The 16,788-nt window shown below is 35.8% G+C and overlaps 3 protein-coding genes across 3 annotated transcripts; 1 reads left to right on the top strand and 2 right to left on the bottom strand.

Annotated features, from left to right (window-relative positions):
* Positions 1-1,824: 1,824 nt before the first annotated feature.
* LOC107492657 (uncharacterized) lies at positions 1,825-8,053 on the bottom strand. The gene is made up of 14 exons (XM_016113703.3): positions 7,757-8,053; positions 7,577-7,678; positions 7,424-7,486; positions 7,148-7,209; positions 6,967-7,064; positions 6,714-6,765; positions 6,138-6,230; positions 5,621-5,731; positions 4,911-5,265; positions 4,337-4,785; positions 3,772-3,881; positions 2,961-3,019; positions 2,673-2,860; positions 1,825-2,273 (listed from the first exon to the last, which is right to left on the bottom strand). Exons 1-14 carry the CDS (start codon positions 7,821-7,823, stop codon positions 2,085-2,087), a joined length of 1,998 nt encoding a protein of 665 aa, XP_015969189.1. The 5' UTR covers positions 7,824-8,053; the 3' UTR covers positions 1,825-2,084.
* A 311-nt stretch (positions 8,054-8,364) lies between these two features.
* On the top strand, positions 8,365-13,518 carry LOC107492659 (GTP-binding protein BRASSINAZOLE INSENSITIVE PALE GREEN 2, chloroplastic). The gene is given in 7 exon segments (XM_052262744.1): positions 8,365-8,728; positions 9,560-9,615; positions 10,161-10,316; positions 10,417-11,182; positions 11,184-11,680; positions 11,942-12,105; positions 12,786-13,518. Coding segments are annotated over 5 exon segments (1,899 nt in total). The 5' UTR covers positions 8,365-8,728; positions 9,560-9,615; positions 10,161-10,207; the 3' UTR covers positions 13,149-13,518.
* A 159-nt stretch (positions 13,519-13,677) lies between these two features.
* Positions 13,678-15,502, bottom strand: LOC107492658 (protein EARLY RESPONSIVE TO DEHYDRATION 15). The gene is made up of 3 exons (XM_016113704.3): positions 15,341-15,502; positions 14,303-14,668; positions 13,678-14,033 (listed from the first exon to the last, which is right to left on the bottom strand). Exons 2-3 carry the CDS (start codon positions 14,610-14,612, stop codon positions 13,987-13,989), a joined length of 357 nt encoding a protein of 118 aa, XP_015969190.1. The 5' UTR covers positions 14,613-14,668; positions 15,341-15,502; the 3' UTR covers positions 13,678-13,986.
* Positions 15,503-16,788: the final 1,286 nt, after the last annotated feature.

Genomic DNA, 16,788 nt, shown 5'->3' with positions numbered 1-16,788 from the left:
ACTGCATTTCTATACATGTAGAACAAAACTTGTTTTCTACACCAGAGAATCCACCTTCATTATTACATGGCCTTGGCCTCATTGTTGGTTTTAGGAATAATGGGTACTTTGGTAGGTGGCCTCCTCTAAAGGGCACTAAATTCCAACTCGTGTATGGTGTCCCACTAAATGGACCACACGCGTATTATTGGAAACTTTCACATGCCTATTTTGAAAACTTTTTTGTGTACCATATTTACTATTTAGAAAAGCCAGTCATTAAGACTATAAATTTAATGGATCAAATGGTGAGTTGGTGACTAATGAGAAATAACCTTCTCTGTTCTGAAAATATTCTTATGTTCTATTAGCCGCCCTCTAATTGACCAATTGAATTAATTTCTACGTACAAATATTTTGTGCTTACAAGTTTTATAAGTTTAAAAAAAACGAAATCTTTAAATGTATTGTTTATGTTATGTGTATCTTTAACAAATTTTTAAATCAATCTAAATTAATTAACGCGTGAATATATAACTTCCATTTTTTAAAAGATTTCATTTCTTTTTCGAATTTCTTGCCAAATTTTGTTCGATCTCCTTCGTACGTTTTTTCTTTGCCTTCGAACTTCTTCTGTTTTTTTTTTCGATTTTCATGGTTTCTGAAATCAAGCTTTGAAATTGTTTAAAGATAATTGAACTTCAGAAATACACCCAAACGATTACAAAAATACATCTAAAGGATTATAGAAATACACCCAAATGATTTAAGAAATACACCCAAAAGATCTAAAAAATACACCAAATATGAGAGAGAGACAGTATATTTCTTCTTGAAATCTTTTAATGTTTTGCTGGTTAAGGATAAAGCACAGCAGAGACAATCTAGAAAAAAAAATTAGAAGAACAGTAAAACAGTACCTTAAATAATGTTTTTTCGTTTTTTCTAGTGATTTTTTATGGAGATTTGTATCTTTTCTTTTTGATTTCTTCTACTCTTCGCAGAATCGTAGTTCGTTTCGAATGTCGCTTGAATCTTGACAGTTTACATTTTGATTGAGGAAGAAGAGGAAGAGTACGGCATAATGACTGTGTTGTAAGGCGGTCAATTTAAAAGAGTAGTACAGGTGTTCTTTTCTTAGACTTGGGCTAACTTGTATAACTTATAAGACAAAAATACTTATATGTGTAACAGACCTCAAATTTCCATAGACATCAACTTTGCCCCCTCCGTTAAATGCGAAACATGGCTTCCACTATATTCTCCATTGAATAAGGTGAAAACTCAATCTACAATGGTAATAGTCAAATCAGTTCTTAAAATATAGCTCGTTATTTTATATAATTAAAAAATAAACTAAATTGATAAATTTTTATAAATATATTTATTTAGAGTCTAATAGAATAAATTAGGTATCATATATACTGTCTTTTAACATTTTATATCATTAATTATTAACAAAAACTATTAATTGAATGACAGAAAGACAAATAATTAATTTGTAATATTTAAAAAATTAATTTAATTAATAAAATTTTTTAATAACAAATTTAGAAAATAACTTATTTTTTAGGAACTAATTTGATCATTAACCCAAGTATTTCATTTCATGCCCTACACAAATTTACATTATTATCGCATCACCTTGATGATCTAAAGTAACTACTAATGATTATATATATCTTATGAAACGGAAAACCAAACCAGAAGTGCACTGCTATTATGCATAATATTACTCAATCATTCATATGTTATTGCAATACCTGTAATATAATATTCAGAAATAAATAGACATGAAAAAGTCGAAATCTCAAACATAAATATATAAGACACAAAAATCCTAAGCTTAACCTGGTGATCCATGCAATAATGCACTGTTATAAATTTGAAACTATGAGAGAGTAACATTTATCATGATTTGATATAATTAACTGAATGCATGATGCACCAAGTTCAACCTGGTTGGTGCTTCATAGCAATGTCACTAAAAGATACACATTCTTATTTTAATGGTGGAATAGAAAGGGGCAAAATTACTAAATTATGAGAGAAATTCTTATGTACTGCACCAGATAAATAATCACTGGCCATGCTGACATACTTCCTCATAAGGACTGAGCGAATTGGGAGGCCTGCAAGTCAAGCTCCTGTCTCATAACACAGTTCATAAACCACTCACTGCTGAAAGTCCGGATTCCTTTCTTTGCAGCCATCATTGCTTCTTCTGTATCTTCTTCGCATGTCACAAAGATTGTTGTTGATGTCTCATTTACTTTTTCCAGCCCATTGATAACCTAATGAACAAAATGAGTGGAAATTGATCACAACTTCACAAGTGAGGATAAGAAAACAGATTGCAACATGCTTTATAAAATTAATATAAAGAATGATTTTAGATCAAACCAGATTAGTAAACTTGTCGAAAAAACTTCCCCATTTTCAAAAACTAGGTTGACTAAATTATTCACTATAAATAGTAAATACTATGTCTTTTCTAGGAGGAGGAGGAGGGAGGGTGTTTTATTGTCATAACTCAGAAGAGTACCTCCAAAGGTAAGAAATATGATAGGCATAATATTTGCATTCGAATGTTTCATTATTCAAAAAAAGGCTTTAGGGTTTTAGCACTTTCAGCGTGTATAATTGATGGGAAATGAAGCATTGTTTAAGCGTTCTGAAATATAAATACTTACATTACCACCAGCAGACCTGACAATAGCAGATAGAGTGTCAGCAGGAGTTCGAACATGAGCTGCAATGCATACATTGTAGCCCTTAAACAAAGAATGGGGGCTAGCTTTTGCTCGGAAGATTGCACTTTTTAAATCAGATTTGTGCTTCAGCATGTACTCCTCATCATTCAGTATGTGAGGCAACTCATCTGCGTTTCATTTTTTGGTGAGATGACTCAAATGAGTGTGTAAGCTGTCATGAATAATTACTAAGTATAATCATAGACAAGATAAAATTGCCCAGCTTACCGACGAATCTGCCTTCACGAAAGCTTTGCTTTAACCAACTTGATGAGAGCACCCAAGCCCTGTATAGTTTATCAATATTCTGTTACTAATTATAAAATATAAATAATCAACATAATCAATGCAGAGTAGGGCATCTTAACAGATGCAGAACTCATAGGAAATTAGGAATCAAACTTCAAAATGTTATTTTCTTCTCCCCTGGCAAGGTCCAAAAGCCCCAAATACAAAAGATCACAATTCTAGCACTGAGTTTTTCACAATTTGGCTATGACAGTGAATGACAGAATGAAGATCCTCTAACTCAGTGTTCCCTACATTGAGAATCTACAATGTGAAATGCCAGATAAAAGAAACGCAACATGTATAAATGAATTTTTTGTTCCAGTTGCAGTATGATATAATTGTTCTCTTCCCAATGATATCATGAACCGAAGGAGTTTAGCATTTCTCCAAAGTAAGGTATAATGTTAATTGTTGGATAATCTCTTGGTTAGCATAGTTGAACCTATAACATAACCCCAAAAAAAAAAGGATTTGTTTTTGAAAGCAACTATTATTTTCAGAAAAAAAAAAAAGAGCTTTCTTCAAATATCCACAATCCTACTTTGGTAACGAGCACACTAGATCGTTTCGAGATGTATAAAACTGAGATTTGGTGGCCACAGATATTCGGATATTCAACTGCACGATATGAGAGGAATATTATTCACCCGAACATATATTGCCGAGAACTAGTATTTCAAGTTCCAACTACAATAAAATTTCAGTATGAAGCTAGGCATGTTTCTTAGGATTACAAATTTGAACCTACCCAGAACAGAGAGCAGTGCAGAAATTCATAGTTTTCCTCACTTTTCCTGTGACAACATGTGTTACCATGCTTCCATCATACGCAACAGTTCCACCAAGGTCTTCAATAACCTATATGTGAAACAAATCTTTAATGGCTGCTATGTTCCAAAAAGAAACATGACTCATTTGATAACCATTAATAGGGTAAAAAATTACAATGATCTTTAAATTGCCAGACGTCTCAATACTTAAAATCAATAATATTATATAGAGGAATGCTATAGGATCATCAGAATTTATTGTTTTTGACCATCAGTTAGCTATCAATGTTTAAAAGTATGAGATAAAATATGTTGTTGGATTACTAGACTAAAAGAACTAGAGTAAAAAAATTGAGCTGATGACTAAGTGATGGCCAAAAACAATAAATTTTAATGGGCCCCTAACATTTCTCAATTATATATTCAAAAGGATCAAATTAAGTCTCTGTATAAATGAACACATAAATCAACCACAAATGCCAGCAATCTCCTCACTAGTATGTAATTATAAATTGCTCTGGTGAAGTGGTGAAACAAACATACCTTTGAAAGCTGTGTTCTCTTAGTATCATCTGCAATATTCATTAACATAATTCTAAAGGATTGTTTAGTTGACGGCAGTTCCTTGTCGTTGGGTGCTTCTAATTGTACATGATCCTCCATATATTTCTCAGAAACTTCTGCACTCAGAGGATCAACGCGAGGGACTTCTTGAAAACAAGGATTGGGCCTATTAGCCTCTGATGTAAAACCGTCGCTAGAATCTGATCGACAGTCAGCCAACTGGCTTCCCTTCACCCTTTTAGATTTCAATGAGGATATAGAGGATTCCCAGCCCCTTTTTGCACCTTTTGGAAAAAGATGACAAAGCTTCATGTTATCATCAATTTCATCCTGTGAATTTTCTGCAGCAGTAGCATTTCTGTCCTCATATGCTCTGACAAAAGGAAAAATGTCACTGCGGCCATGTTCGAGATTGTGACTGTCAAGCCCTGTTCATATTGTGAAAGATATAAATGCAGCAAGAAATGAATTAGACATTATGATAAAAAGATTCTTTAGTTTCATTTTGATTTCCAAAACTAATGTGTGAGAGATAGATAGATCAATGTATTACCACACAGTTTGCCATATTCTCTTGACGATCCAGCTTTCATCAAACCTTCAGCTTGACTTTTATCTTTACTTTCTAGGATATGGGTTGAATGATTAGACAGGTTCAAATCAATGTGCAGCAATCCTGAACATTTCAGCTGCTCATTTTCAGCAATGGCAGGTGTCAAGGAATGATGACAGAGAGGTGAAGGAAGACAGTGCATAGAGTCAGCTGCATCAGCTGAGAATTCTGTCCTTAGATGGCAAGCCATGAGAGTTGAACCACCAGGAAAGCATAATGCTTTGCGAATACTAGCTTTTACAGGAAACCTGCGGGCTTTACCTTTGGCATCAACCTGTGCTATTGATATAAAACCCTGAATTTGCAGTCAGAAAGAGATAACTTAGAACATCAGAACCATAGAAGTATCTTTTGCAGGAGGAAAGAAAAATTGTAGTTCTAATGAAATATGAAGACAAATGTTCTTGACGTTATTGAGCAGTAATCTTATAACATGACATACCTCATCACACGTATTAATTCTTTTCACTAAAACGCATAAGTATGTAGCTAAAAGAAAAATGAAAACATAATTCTCACAATGATAGTTGTGTTTGTATGTATCAAATATTCTAGACAAGGAGTGAAACAAGATGCATTCATACAAGAAAGAAAAAATAGCCGAAAGAGGCTACACAATCTTCTCAAGACAAATTTCATCTATAAATTACCTGTTTAAGCCAAAATCCTTCTGATTCTTTGTCTCCCCAGCAGAAAATGGAACGAACACCAATATTTTGAAGTCTCTTCTGTAGCTCCAGAAACAACAGACGGCCAAAACCCTACAGGATATAAACTAGTAATTAACAGAGAATATGATTGTGGTCAAGACACACATAAATGTAAAGAGAAACAGCCAACTACAATATGCCCTAAGACTTCACCAAGAGGCACTCTGAGGCATCAATGTGAAAAAGATGATCATATTGGTTTTGATTATGTACATTCTAAAGTTGTACTACTCACATTTATGGAGAATGAATTCACAAAGGTATCCACCATCAATTTAACTTCATTAAAAGTCAGAAAAGACGGAAAAATCACACTTGGAAGTTTGCAATCAAAGAAATGCCCAGAATATTTTCGATGCACACACACACAAAAGTTCTTAAAACTGACAAGAAATCACATGTTGCTTAAAAAGCAAAAAGCTGGAATTAAGAATGAAATCTAGATATTAGAACAGACCTTCCGTTGGTAGATTTCCCTCACAGCTGTAAGTGGGATCTCTGCATATTCTGTATCTGCAGGGATGATTTGATATGTAATAGCAGCTATAACCTGTAAATGACATAAAATATATCAATAATATGCTACACTATTGCCATACAAATATTTTTTTTTAAGATTACATTCAACTAATTTCCATCAATAAGCACAGCTTTTTAGGAGATGGTAAGAATTTTATTTTTTGTTCTTTCTATGTCCTGATGATTGCTAGGTCTTTTTCATTAGAAAGCCCAATCTACTAAAAGAACCAAAACACTCCACAAATGGTTACTGAATACATTCTTTAGTCCTGTACTTCAATACAATTATATGCCAAACAGTCTTGGATAAAAACGACGTTTTTTCACTTTAGGAAACAGACTCAGGCTTTGCAGAACTTATAATAATGCAAAATATGACCAGAAGCATTGTCCTTCAACCTTTAGGATAGTGGAACACAATTTACTTATTTCAGTTTAAAGTAGTTTCATACATTGAAATGATAGTATTGTTACTCATGATGATTCTCTACTTACAGCCATGTATCAAACTTACCTTTCCGGAATCTTCAACAGAACTGGAATTAAGAAGTAGTGTTCGATATTTCCTGCATGAACAAGCAAGCAAGAATAAAAGAACCTATCATACATAACTCTCAACTAGGCACAGTACACATGAACACTAAGCTACACTTTTACATGGTAAAAATTTGTTCCCAAAACCAAAAGCTCCCATTATTTCAATACATGACAGAAACAAAAGCAATAACTATCATGGAAAGCACATTATAGAAGTAAGAACCCATTACCCATTGGTCACACATCTTTCAAGAAATTTTGATTGCTTTCCAGTATTAGCAGCATAATTCATTCCTGGTAGCTCTGCCTTGTACATCTCTAGAACTTCCTGCAAACCCATTTCTAGAGATATATAGAGTCATTATAGAAGAGTGAGGAGTACACACAGAGCAACAATGAAAAGGGTGTTACCTGAAGGTAGGATTTGCTTATCCCAGCATCATCTTTAGGACTAACAAGCATGAACTCATGTTCTATACAGTAAAAAACCAAATAAGACACACTAACAAGCTCTTCTCTTTTCCGCCAGGACAAAAACAAAAAAGAATGCTCAAATGACTTAAATTCGCGTCATGCTATTACAGTAATTGCAGTTATGCATTTTCCCATAATAATTTCCACAAATTCGTATTGTATCCACATGCAAAAAATTAACATCACAATCACATGGAAACATAAACCACTTACCTCTATCATCGGAATTTAAATCCCCAGTAGCATTTCCATTGTTCGCATACTCTTCTTGTGCCACTGTTTATAGGGGCAGAAAAATGGCAAAATTAAATAAATAATGAATAAATAGCAAAATCGCATCAAACCGAAAAATAAATGAATAAACACCTGATACTATTATCTTCCCGTTTCTCGGGAGAGAGATTACGGTGCTGTTTGATTCGGATTTGCATGTGAAGTTTTTGGCCTCAACAGTGATCTCGCAGTTACCTGTGAAAAAAATGAGAATGTAACGTGGTTATAGATGGAGCATCCAAAATGAGAATCAAAGAGGTTGTGGTTCTTCACCGATGGAGATTGGAGACAAAGGTTTTGGTTTTGGTTCTGGAGCCCCAGGTTTTTGTTTTCGCGCCATTTTTTATTTCAAGTCTTCGTTTTGGTTTCAAGTTTTTGACCAAACGCTCTATATATAGTCAAATCGTGGTGGCATTTTGGTCATCATATGTAATTTTTTTTGGTCATTGTCCGGGCCGCATAACCTAGGCCCGAAAGAGATACATCTGCAAACATTGGTGAGCAGTTTCACTTTCACTCCGTCTTCCCAGCTCCATGGCCTTCAATGATGGTTTCATACCTCACCTTGTACTTGCATTTACCCCTGCAGTTGCCGGAGAAGCTTGAGCCACGTTTTTTTGCTCTTTTTCATTAATTGGCCGAAGCCCAAACTGGGCCCAACATTTTTGCTCCTCTTCTTCTTCATATCGTTATAGATAAGGTTCTGAAAACCGGTTCGAACCGATTGAACCGTAAACCGTGAAGAAATACGGCTCGGACAAACAGAAAAACCGGAGATTTCAAAACCGGAGTTGAACCGGTGAACCGGCCGGTTTTTTGAATGCATATCGAAACGTTGCCGTTTCAATCTCTCTCGGTAACTCCGTAGTCCATCACTCCATCCTGATGCCCAGATCAAGCCTCCAGTAGCCAGTTAGCCCTAACTCCATCCTCCCAATCTCATCGAGCTCACCTCCGTCCCTCACCTCCGTTCAGCACTTCAGCCACCGCCTCTTGCCGCCGCCGTCGCGACAGGGCTCGCTCCCTTCCCCTCCATCGCGCAGCAGCCATTGCAAGCTTCCTCCCCTTCCATCGCGCAGCCACCGTGGGAACGTCGAAGCCTCCGTCGCGCAGCCACGCCGCCGCCGTCCCTAGCTCTGTTGGTCACTCGGTTCGAAGGTGCTCCACCACTGCTCCTTGTCTTGGTCACTCGGTGTCTCTGTCTCCCTCTTGCATGCTCTGTTGAAGGCGTCTTCGAGCATCCAGGTAATTTTTTGAACTGTGAACTGAAGGCGTCTTGGTCACTCCGCTCCTTGTCTCTGTCCCTCGTTACAATGATTGTTTGATTGAATAACTGTTGCATGTCTCTGTCTCCCTAATGAGTATGATTGAATAATTGTTTGAATCTATGAAGCTCTGTGAACTGAAGTCTGAAGTCTGATATACTGATAATCTGATATAGTGATACTGAACTGTGAAGTGTGAAGTCTGTGAAGCTCTGTAAACTGAACTGTGAACTTTGTTTAATAATTGTTGTTTACTGAATTGATTTTTCTTTTACTGAACTGAATTTTGTTGTTTGTTGAATAATTGTGAATAATTTTGAATAATTTTGGATGTTGTTTGTTGAGAACTTGAGATTATTGGGTTGGAGTGGATTGTTGTGATATTGTTGAGAGCTTGAGATTATACTTTTATGCTTCTAGCTTCTAGGTTTTTTCAAACAATAATTGTTGAATAATCTGTAAACTTGTTATGGTTTGAATAATTGTTAATTATTATATGAGTTTTGCTGCTGTTATTGGTTGAATAATTGTTGAATTTTGCTGTTGTTATTGGTTGAATTTTGCTGCTGTCATCGGTTGAACTTTGCTGCTGTTATTATTCAGATCAGACTCTTATGCATAGAGATAGAGTGTGGAGCTAACAAGTGAAGCTATAGAGTTTTTGAATGGTACCTTTCGATTGTTGGATACAATAAAGTATGTAACAACATTTTTTATCCACTCCAATATGCACCTCCATTTAGTTAGCTTCCATGCTCATTTTAATTTATACTTTCTATTCTTTGATGTTTCAAAACTTGACACTTTCTAGGATCGATCCCTATACCCTGCAGAAGTTGATAAGCTTTTTAATACTGCTCCAGAGAGGTGAACATTCCCTTTATTTGTCCCTTTTTCTTTTCTTGAATAAATAATCATATTAATCTGCACTTTTTTTTGTTTTTTTTTTTTTTTGGGGGGGGGGGATAGCTCGAGCTATTGATTAAGTATTAACAGTAGAGCTTTTAGACAGTTTTTAGGTCCAACACTCAATAACAATTAGATTTTGTGTAGTTAATATGATATATTAGGCTTATCATATATTGTATTTAATTTGTTAGGACGAAAAGACAAAAAAGAAAGCAAAAGGTACAATACGAAAGTATTTTAATGAGATCATAATATTCTGATTTATGTAGTGCTTTTAATTTAGATAATATTTTAACGATTATATTAGACTATATTTATGTTTTAGTGTGTTTATTTATTTTTTATTTATTATTTTATTATAAAACGGTTTTTCGGTTTAGCTACGGTCGAACCGGTTGAATCTATAAACCAGTAAACTAATAGCTAAAGCGGTTTGATGATTGGTTCGGTTTTCAGAACCTTAGTTATAATCCTTTCCTCCTTCTTCGTTCCCTCTGCTGCAGAACTTGAACCAGTGTTCCTCTCTGCTTCGCTTCATGCATTGGAAGCCATGGCGATATTCTTCTCTACAATTGTATCTCTTAATTTTCCTGCGTGCAAGTTTTCCTTCCTCAACAACGTACCTGATCAACCACTCAAGAGTTTGCGTCATTTCATAGGTAAGAACCTAGAATCCCACTTCATGTTGCTTTAGTTTCTCGCTCTTCGCTTTTTGATGCCCATTTGGCTGAAGCGTAGTTATACTTTACTGGAGTGTAGATAATTCTGTTCATACTAGAAAAGTTCCTTGCTTTATTGCTTTTGCGGTAGACGGAAGCTCCGCTGTTCAAACAGAGAAAAGAAACACGCCAAGGAAAAAGGGTAGGAACCCGTTTTTGAGTGAGGGGAGAGATGAGGATGAGAGTCGTGGACCAATTTGCCCTGGTTGTGGGGTCTTCATGCAAGATGAGGACCCTAACCTTCCTGGGTACTATCAACAAAGGAAGGTGAAAATGGAAGATGAACTATTAGATGAGGATGATGATGTGTTTGATGATATTAATAGAGTAAAAGAAGAAGAAAATGATGATGATGATGTGGGGTCTCTGGATGGCATTGAAAATGAACTTGGAGGAGGTATTGAGGTATTACCGGATGATTTCAATTGGGATTCTGACGAGTGGGAAGCTAAGTTGTTGGGTGAAGAGGATGATGAGGCTGATTTAAACGGCTTTGCGCCTGCGGGGGTTGGGTATGGTAACATCACTGAGGAGGTCCTGGAGAGGAAGAGGAAGAAGAAGGTATCGAAAGCTGAGAAGAAGAAGTTGGCTAGGGAGGCCCAAAAGGTGAAGGAAGAGGTTACCGTGTGCGCTAGGTGTCATTCCTTGAGGAATTATGGCCAGGTGAAAAACCAGACTGCTGAGAATTTGATACCCGATTTTGATTTCGATAGGTTGATTTCCACTAGGTTGATGAACCCTTCTGGCAATGGCAGTGCTACTGTTGTTGTTATGGTTGTGGATTGTGTTGATTTTGATGGTTCTTTCCGGTAAGAAACTGCCAAAGCTAGTTCTTGTGGCTACAAAGGTTGATCTCCTTCCATCAGAGGTTTCCCCTGCAAGGTTAGATAGATGGGTTAGACACCGAGCAAGTGCTGCAGGAGCACCTAAACTAAGTGCAGTTTATCTTGTAAGTTCTCGAAAGGATTTAGGTGTAAGGAATCTGTTGTCCTTCATAAAGGACTTGGCAGGTCCTCGTGGGAATGTGTGGGTGATTGGGTCTCAGAATGCGGGGAAGTCTACTCTAATCAATGCATTTTCAAAGAAACACGGAGCTAAAGCTACAAAGCTCACAGAAGCTCCGATTCCTGGGACAACACTTGGGATCTTGAGAATTGGAGGAATTTTGTCCGCTAAGACTAAGATGTTTGACACTCCAGGGCTCCTGCATCCCTATTTAATGTCGATGAGACTGAACAGAGAAGAGCAAAAGATGGTTGAGATACGGAAGGAACTTCGACCTCGATCATATAGAATCAAGGCAAGTTATTAATGGCTTATTGCTATTGCTGCTCTCTAAGTTATCTTTAACTTATTTTTATTGCATAGATTATATGTATACTTTATGCACGATGTTTATCCGTTAAAGGCTATCAGAAATGGACAATAGTTTGATTTTTTTCCCCCTGCTCCATGGAAACTCCAGTTAATAAATCGAGATAGCAATTTCTTTGGTATCAATATGTAAATTTGGAAATGGAGATGTGGTTTAGAATCTTACATACTGGTTTTTAACTTACAGGTAGGGCAGGCAGTGCACATTGGTGGCTTGACAAGAATTGACCTTATTGAAGCCTCTGTTGAAACAATATATGTGACCGTTTGGGCATCACCAAATGTTTCTCTTCACATGGGAAAAGTAGAAAATGCTGAAGAGGTTTGGAGAAATCATGTTGGTGTCAGGTTGCAGGTAAACCCTTTCTTTTCTTTTCTTTTTTCTTTTCACAAATCTAAGCATGCCTATATAACTAATTTTAGTGTTAAGGTCTAAAACTGCAGTTTACCTGAGCTTCAAATATGTTTTTCATTTCATTAATTGCTCTTTCATGTCAACTTTCAGTTTACCTTTTTAAATTATAAGGGAAAGCCGGAGGCATTTTGACTTCGATTGTCAAAGAAATGTACTCTATAATGCGAAAACATTCCTTTGGTTGGAACGGGATGAAAAGCTACCATATTCTTTGTAGTGTGGAACCGGGCCTGGGTAATGGAACTTGATAGGTGGAAACAATAATCAATTAGTTGGAAGAGGATTAGTTAGAAAAGAGAGTGTTAGAGATGAATTAGGCACTGATCTGAAAACTTAAAGGGACTGATCTGAAAAATTTAAAAATTTTTAAGAACTTTTATGTGCTTATTAAATAATGATAGCTTATTTGTCTAAATTTTTTAGCAAAACCTGACAGGTGACTAATTTGACTAACAACATAGTGGAGATTGATTTGGTAATTAAAATTTATTGGGGCTAAAGTGTCCGACTAAGAATTAGACTTATTTGGGGTATTACTCAATATAATCTATTTTTCCTTCCTTGAGATACATGATGTCTAAGTTTCCTCTAACTTCATTTCTTTTTGCATTTTATTTCAGCCTCCCATTGGCAGTGAACACGCTGCCGAATTAGGCACGTGGCAAGAAATGGAAATTAAGGTGTCTGGAACTAGTTGGGAGGTCAACAACGTTGATGTAGCCATAGCTGGCTTAGGTTGGTACTCTCTCTGTCTCAAAGGTGAAGCAACCATGAAACTGTGGACCTTTGATGGTGTTGAAGTAACCTTGAGAGAGCCATTGGTCCTTGACCGGGCCCGGTCCCTCGAAAAACCTGGTTTTTGGTTACCAAGAGCCATCTCTGATGCTATTGGCAACCAAACCAAACTTGAAGCTCAAAAAAGAGAAAAACTTGACGACCAAGATACAGATTTTGTGGGGGCAGGTGCAGAGCTATCAGCTTGAGCAGAACATTTTAATTGTTTTGCAAGAGTGCTTTCAGTTGAAAATAGAAGTGTAACTGAACTTGACGTGTTGCAGAGGCAATAGCATGTTTTCAGCAATAGAGATAAATGCAACGCTTCTTGTTTAAGTGTCACATTCGTGGATTATGTAGTTTTGTTAGATGAGTCGTTGTACATGAATAGTGATGATATCTGCATTTTTGTGAGGTATTACTTCAAATTTTGTGCAATAGAGAACGGAGAATGAGCTTAGTAATGTCTATGTTTATTCTTGGCCAATTGATGTAAACTGAATTGAAAAAATATTATTATAAGTTATTCTTATATACAAAATTACAAATTTTGTTGAGTTAGGCATTCAACAACTTGCATCCCTGTACATCACTATCACCTATTAATATATTTTTGAATCAATATATATTTTCGCTGAATAGTTGTGTGAGTCTAGAGTTCTAAGAATATCGCAAAGAATCAAAGTGACAGATTAATACAAAGAGAGTAAGAGTACATAATCTTGAGAAGACAAACCCTGACAGAAGAAAAAAATCTTTTTTGTCATTTTTGTAATTTTAACACTTGTAACATCTCTTACAAGTTACAACATCAGTACACGACATATTTTCACTTTTTTTTTTGTTACCTTTCTTTCTTCCTTCCCTGTTTACAAGAGAGAGGAGAAAAAGTCGGAACCTTGGCTATACAAGAGTTACTGGAAAGTTAAAAGCTAGAGATAAACATCAAGGGGTACACTAGCTAAATGACCGCAAGCTAATTAAGGCCATGGCATTCAGCCTGTTTGCTTAGTTACGTTTACAAGCTTCATCTCTGGCTCTTGCAATTTATGCTTTACTCTTCTGTTCCACAAATGTCTTGTGTCCAGTTTCTTCTGCAATCATTAACAACTCCGTTAAGTGAATGAAAATTCATACATGAAATGAAGACAACACTTTAAATATACCCACATAATAAAATTAGATCCCAACAAATTTTGATAAGAGTCCTCAATCCTACTACCAATCTTTTTGGTACTTCTTTATATCAATATATATATCTAAATATAAAAATTGTAACCAAACATATTGATCCAAATAATACAGGGCTCTTTTTCAGCTATTTTAAATTGTTTGATTGAGATAATCCTAACGTATTCTTTACCTTCAGATAATCGAATGAACTCTTCAAGCTGAGCTTCCATCACGGAAAGATCTTCACCGGCATCAAGATCAAATATATCAGGCAGCAAATCAACAACATCATTGCCATCTTGATCAAATCCATCATCCTCAGCAGCATAGAAGCCCCCTTCAACCTGTTGCTGGCTTAGCCAGTACTCATGGTACCACGTCAGTGTTGTCACCAGCTGCCACCACTCCGGCGAGAAATCCTCCACCTGCCGGAAGGCGGCTGGAATATAAAGAGGGGCATTCGGGTTCAGTGTTGATCTTCCTCCAGAGACTAATGCCATCTTGATCTGATTTTTGTTCCTTTTTTATTTTTCACTCCAATTCTAGTTAGAATTATCTGCGGCACAAATCATCAGCCGTGTTAAAAGTGAATCAACAATGATATATCACAATCAGAAAATTCAAACACAAACTTCCAAGTACCAAGAATAAACATGAAGGTTTCATCTTCTACAGCCCATAGCTACAAATAATTGCTCGCCAGATATCATAATACCGTAAGCATATAAGTCATGATTCATCATTTACGTGAAAAATTCGTGTCTATTTTCAAATTTGTTATGTCATCGTATGGTAATTTTAATTTAGTCCACTATGAATAAGACTAAAAAATAAATTAAAAAAAAAACTTCAGATCTCAGATCAAAATTCAAAACCATCTCCTTTGACTCCTTTAAAGTAAAAATCGGTCAAATGGCTCCATCGAAAAATTTTCTATATCCAAATGAAAAAGCGCTGACTCGTGAAAATTGTGGATCCTTTGAATTCAAAGACGGATGGACCAAAATCCTTTAGTTTCCAAGCACGAATCGACGAAATGGTCCCACAAAATCGTCAATCTCAACCCGATCACTCAAAATTTTCCATTATTTTCCTTCAATTTCCTCACAACCAAACACCAAAAGCAAACATACAAGCCAAAAAGGAAAAACGAAATTCTCAATTCACGATAACAATTCCTTCGAACGGCATACAGATCGGGTAGAGAGAATTAGGAACAAGCAATTACCTCTCCAGCTACGAGAAATTGGTTACCGACGACGACGATTGACAGACAAGTTGACGCGTCAAGAAAATCGCAAATCCGCAGTATTTATAGAGAGAAATCCGAGCCTGTCTTGGTTCGGGTACGGAGTGGGTCCCACCGTTTAGGTTCGGCGAAAGCACCGTGTTAGTGTTGCGTCTTGGTTCGGACGCAACGGTGAGAGAGAGACAGAGAGAGGGGGTGGTCAACGGTCAACGGTGCCGCGTAATGGTGTTGGCTATTGTTGACCCCTTGATCTCTTATATAATGCTTGTTTTCGTTATCCTAACCATTTTCCTCGTTTTTGTTGTTTTTTTTTTCTATGGTTCTTGTTATTTAATTGTGGATAATACAGTTTTTTTTTTTTGCCTCAGCCATAGAAAATTTTGGGTTTTGTTAAGGGAATAAATTATGGGAAATCTACTAAGTAGTAGTAGTATTCTAGAAAAAAAAATATTGTTGTCGATCTATAATAATAGTATAATACACATAACATTGGCTAAATTAGAGCGATAAATAACCGCTTAAGGGGTTAATTATTAGCACAAAACGAGGGTGACAACTCAAGGTGGATGAAATGGTATTTTCATATGATGTCATATGGTAATACACTAATACTTTTGATTTTTGAATAATTAAAGATATATAGAGATTGAATATAAAATTTTGTTTGAGGTGCATTGATGAATGGTGACTTAAATTTACGTTTTTTAATTTTTATATTGGATTAAAAATAATATTTTTGTTAATAGATATTGAAGTTGGATGTGTTATTTTTAGATGTGAAAGATAACGGTAAATAAATCGGAGGGTCAAATTTAAGAAACCACAAAATTGGATGGTTAGTTTTCGCTAAAATTTGGACTCTCGGATTTGCTTGCAACCGGGACACGCACGCAAAAATTGAACAATCAAATTTGAATTCATCGAGATCAAACGAGCAAATTCAAGTTTATAAATCTGAACCTCAAATTTGTTGCTTGACTAATCACACAGACAGAATCGAATTTAACAAAATCAAACGGTGAAAACATTCCGCAAACCCAAGTCTTAGATTTGTCACCCTTGATGACAAGTGTCACCCATGCAGCTGGACGCATGGGGTGTGAGGCTCCTTCATTTTTCTTTTCCCTTGGACTCATCTCTCTCACTCTCATTCTCTTCATCTTCAACAAGCAAAAACTAATGATACTCACAATTGGAGACAAAACTCCTGGCTTTAGCCATAAAAATGCTTAAAAGAACAAAAATTAAAGAAGTTGATTGTCTTGAACTTTATATTGTTAATTATCTTAATAAACTTAATTATATAAGTAAATTTATTATAATTTTTTGCAGTGCGGATATAAAAATAATAATATTGTATTTAATGTTATTTATAATAATTAAACTGTAGTATTAGAAATATATATTGTGTGTAAATAATTATTAGT

Source organism: Arachis duranensis, chromosome 6 (genome assembly GCF_000817695.3).
Source record: "Arachis duranensis cultivar V14167 chromosome 6, aradu.V14167.gnm2.J7QH, whole genome shotgun sequence".
NCBI lineage: Eukaryota > Viridiplantae > Streptophyta > Magnoliopsida > Fabales > Fabaceae > Arachis > Arachis duranensis.
Note: the sequence above shows the minus strand (reverse complement) of the source record. Positions and strands in the feature narration are given on the sequence as shown.

Bases quoted from the DNA above. Each gene is read 5' to 3' on its own strand.
- LOC107492657 (XM_016113703.3), bottom strand. From the start codon at position 7,823: ATGGCGCGAAAACAAAAACCTGGGGCTCCAGAACCAAAACCAAAACCT. The intron at 4,786-4,910 runs GTAATACATTGA...CAATATGAACAG, and splicing joins AGAATATGGCAAACTGTGTG to GGCTTGACAGTCACAATCTC. The intron at 2,274-2,672 runs GTAAGTATTTAT...TTTGTTCATTAG, and splicing joins TCAGGTCTGCTGGTGGTAAT to GTTATCAATGGGCTGGAAAA.
- LOC107492658 (XM_016113704.3), bottom strand. From the start codon at position 14,612: ATGGCATTAGTCTCTGGAGGAAGATCAACACTGAACCCGAATGCCCCT. The intron at 14,034-14,302 runs GTAAAGAATACG...TAATGATTGCAG, and splicing joins GTTCATTCGATTATCTGAAG to AAGAAACTGGACACAAGACA.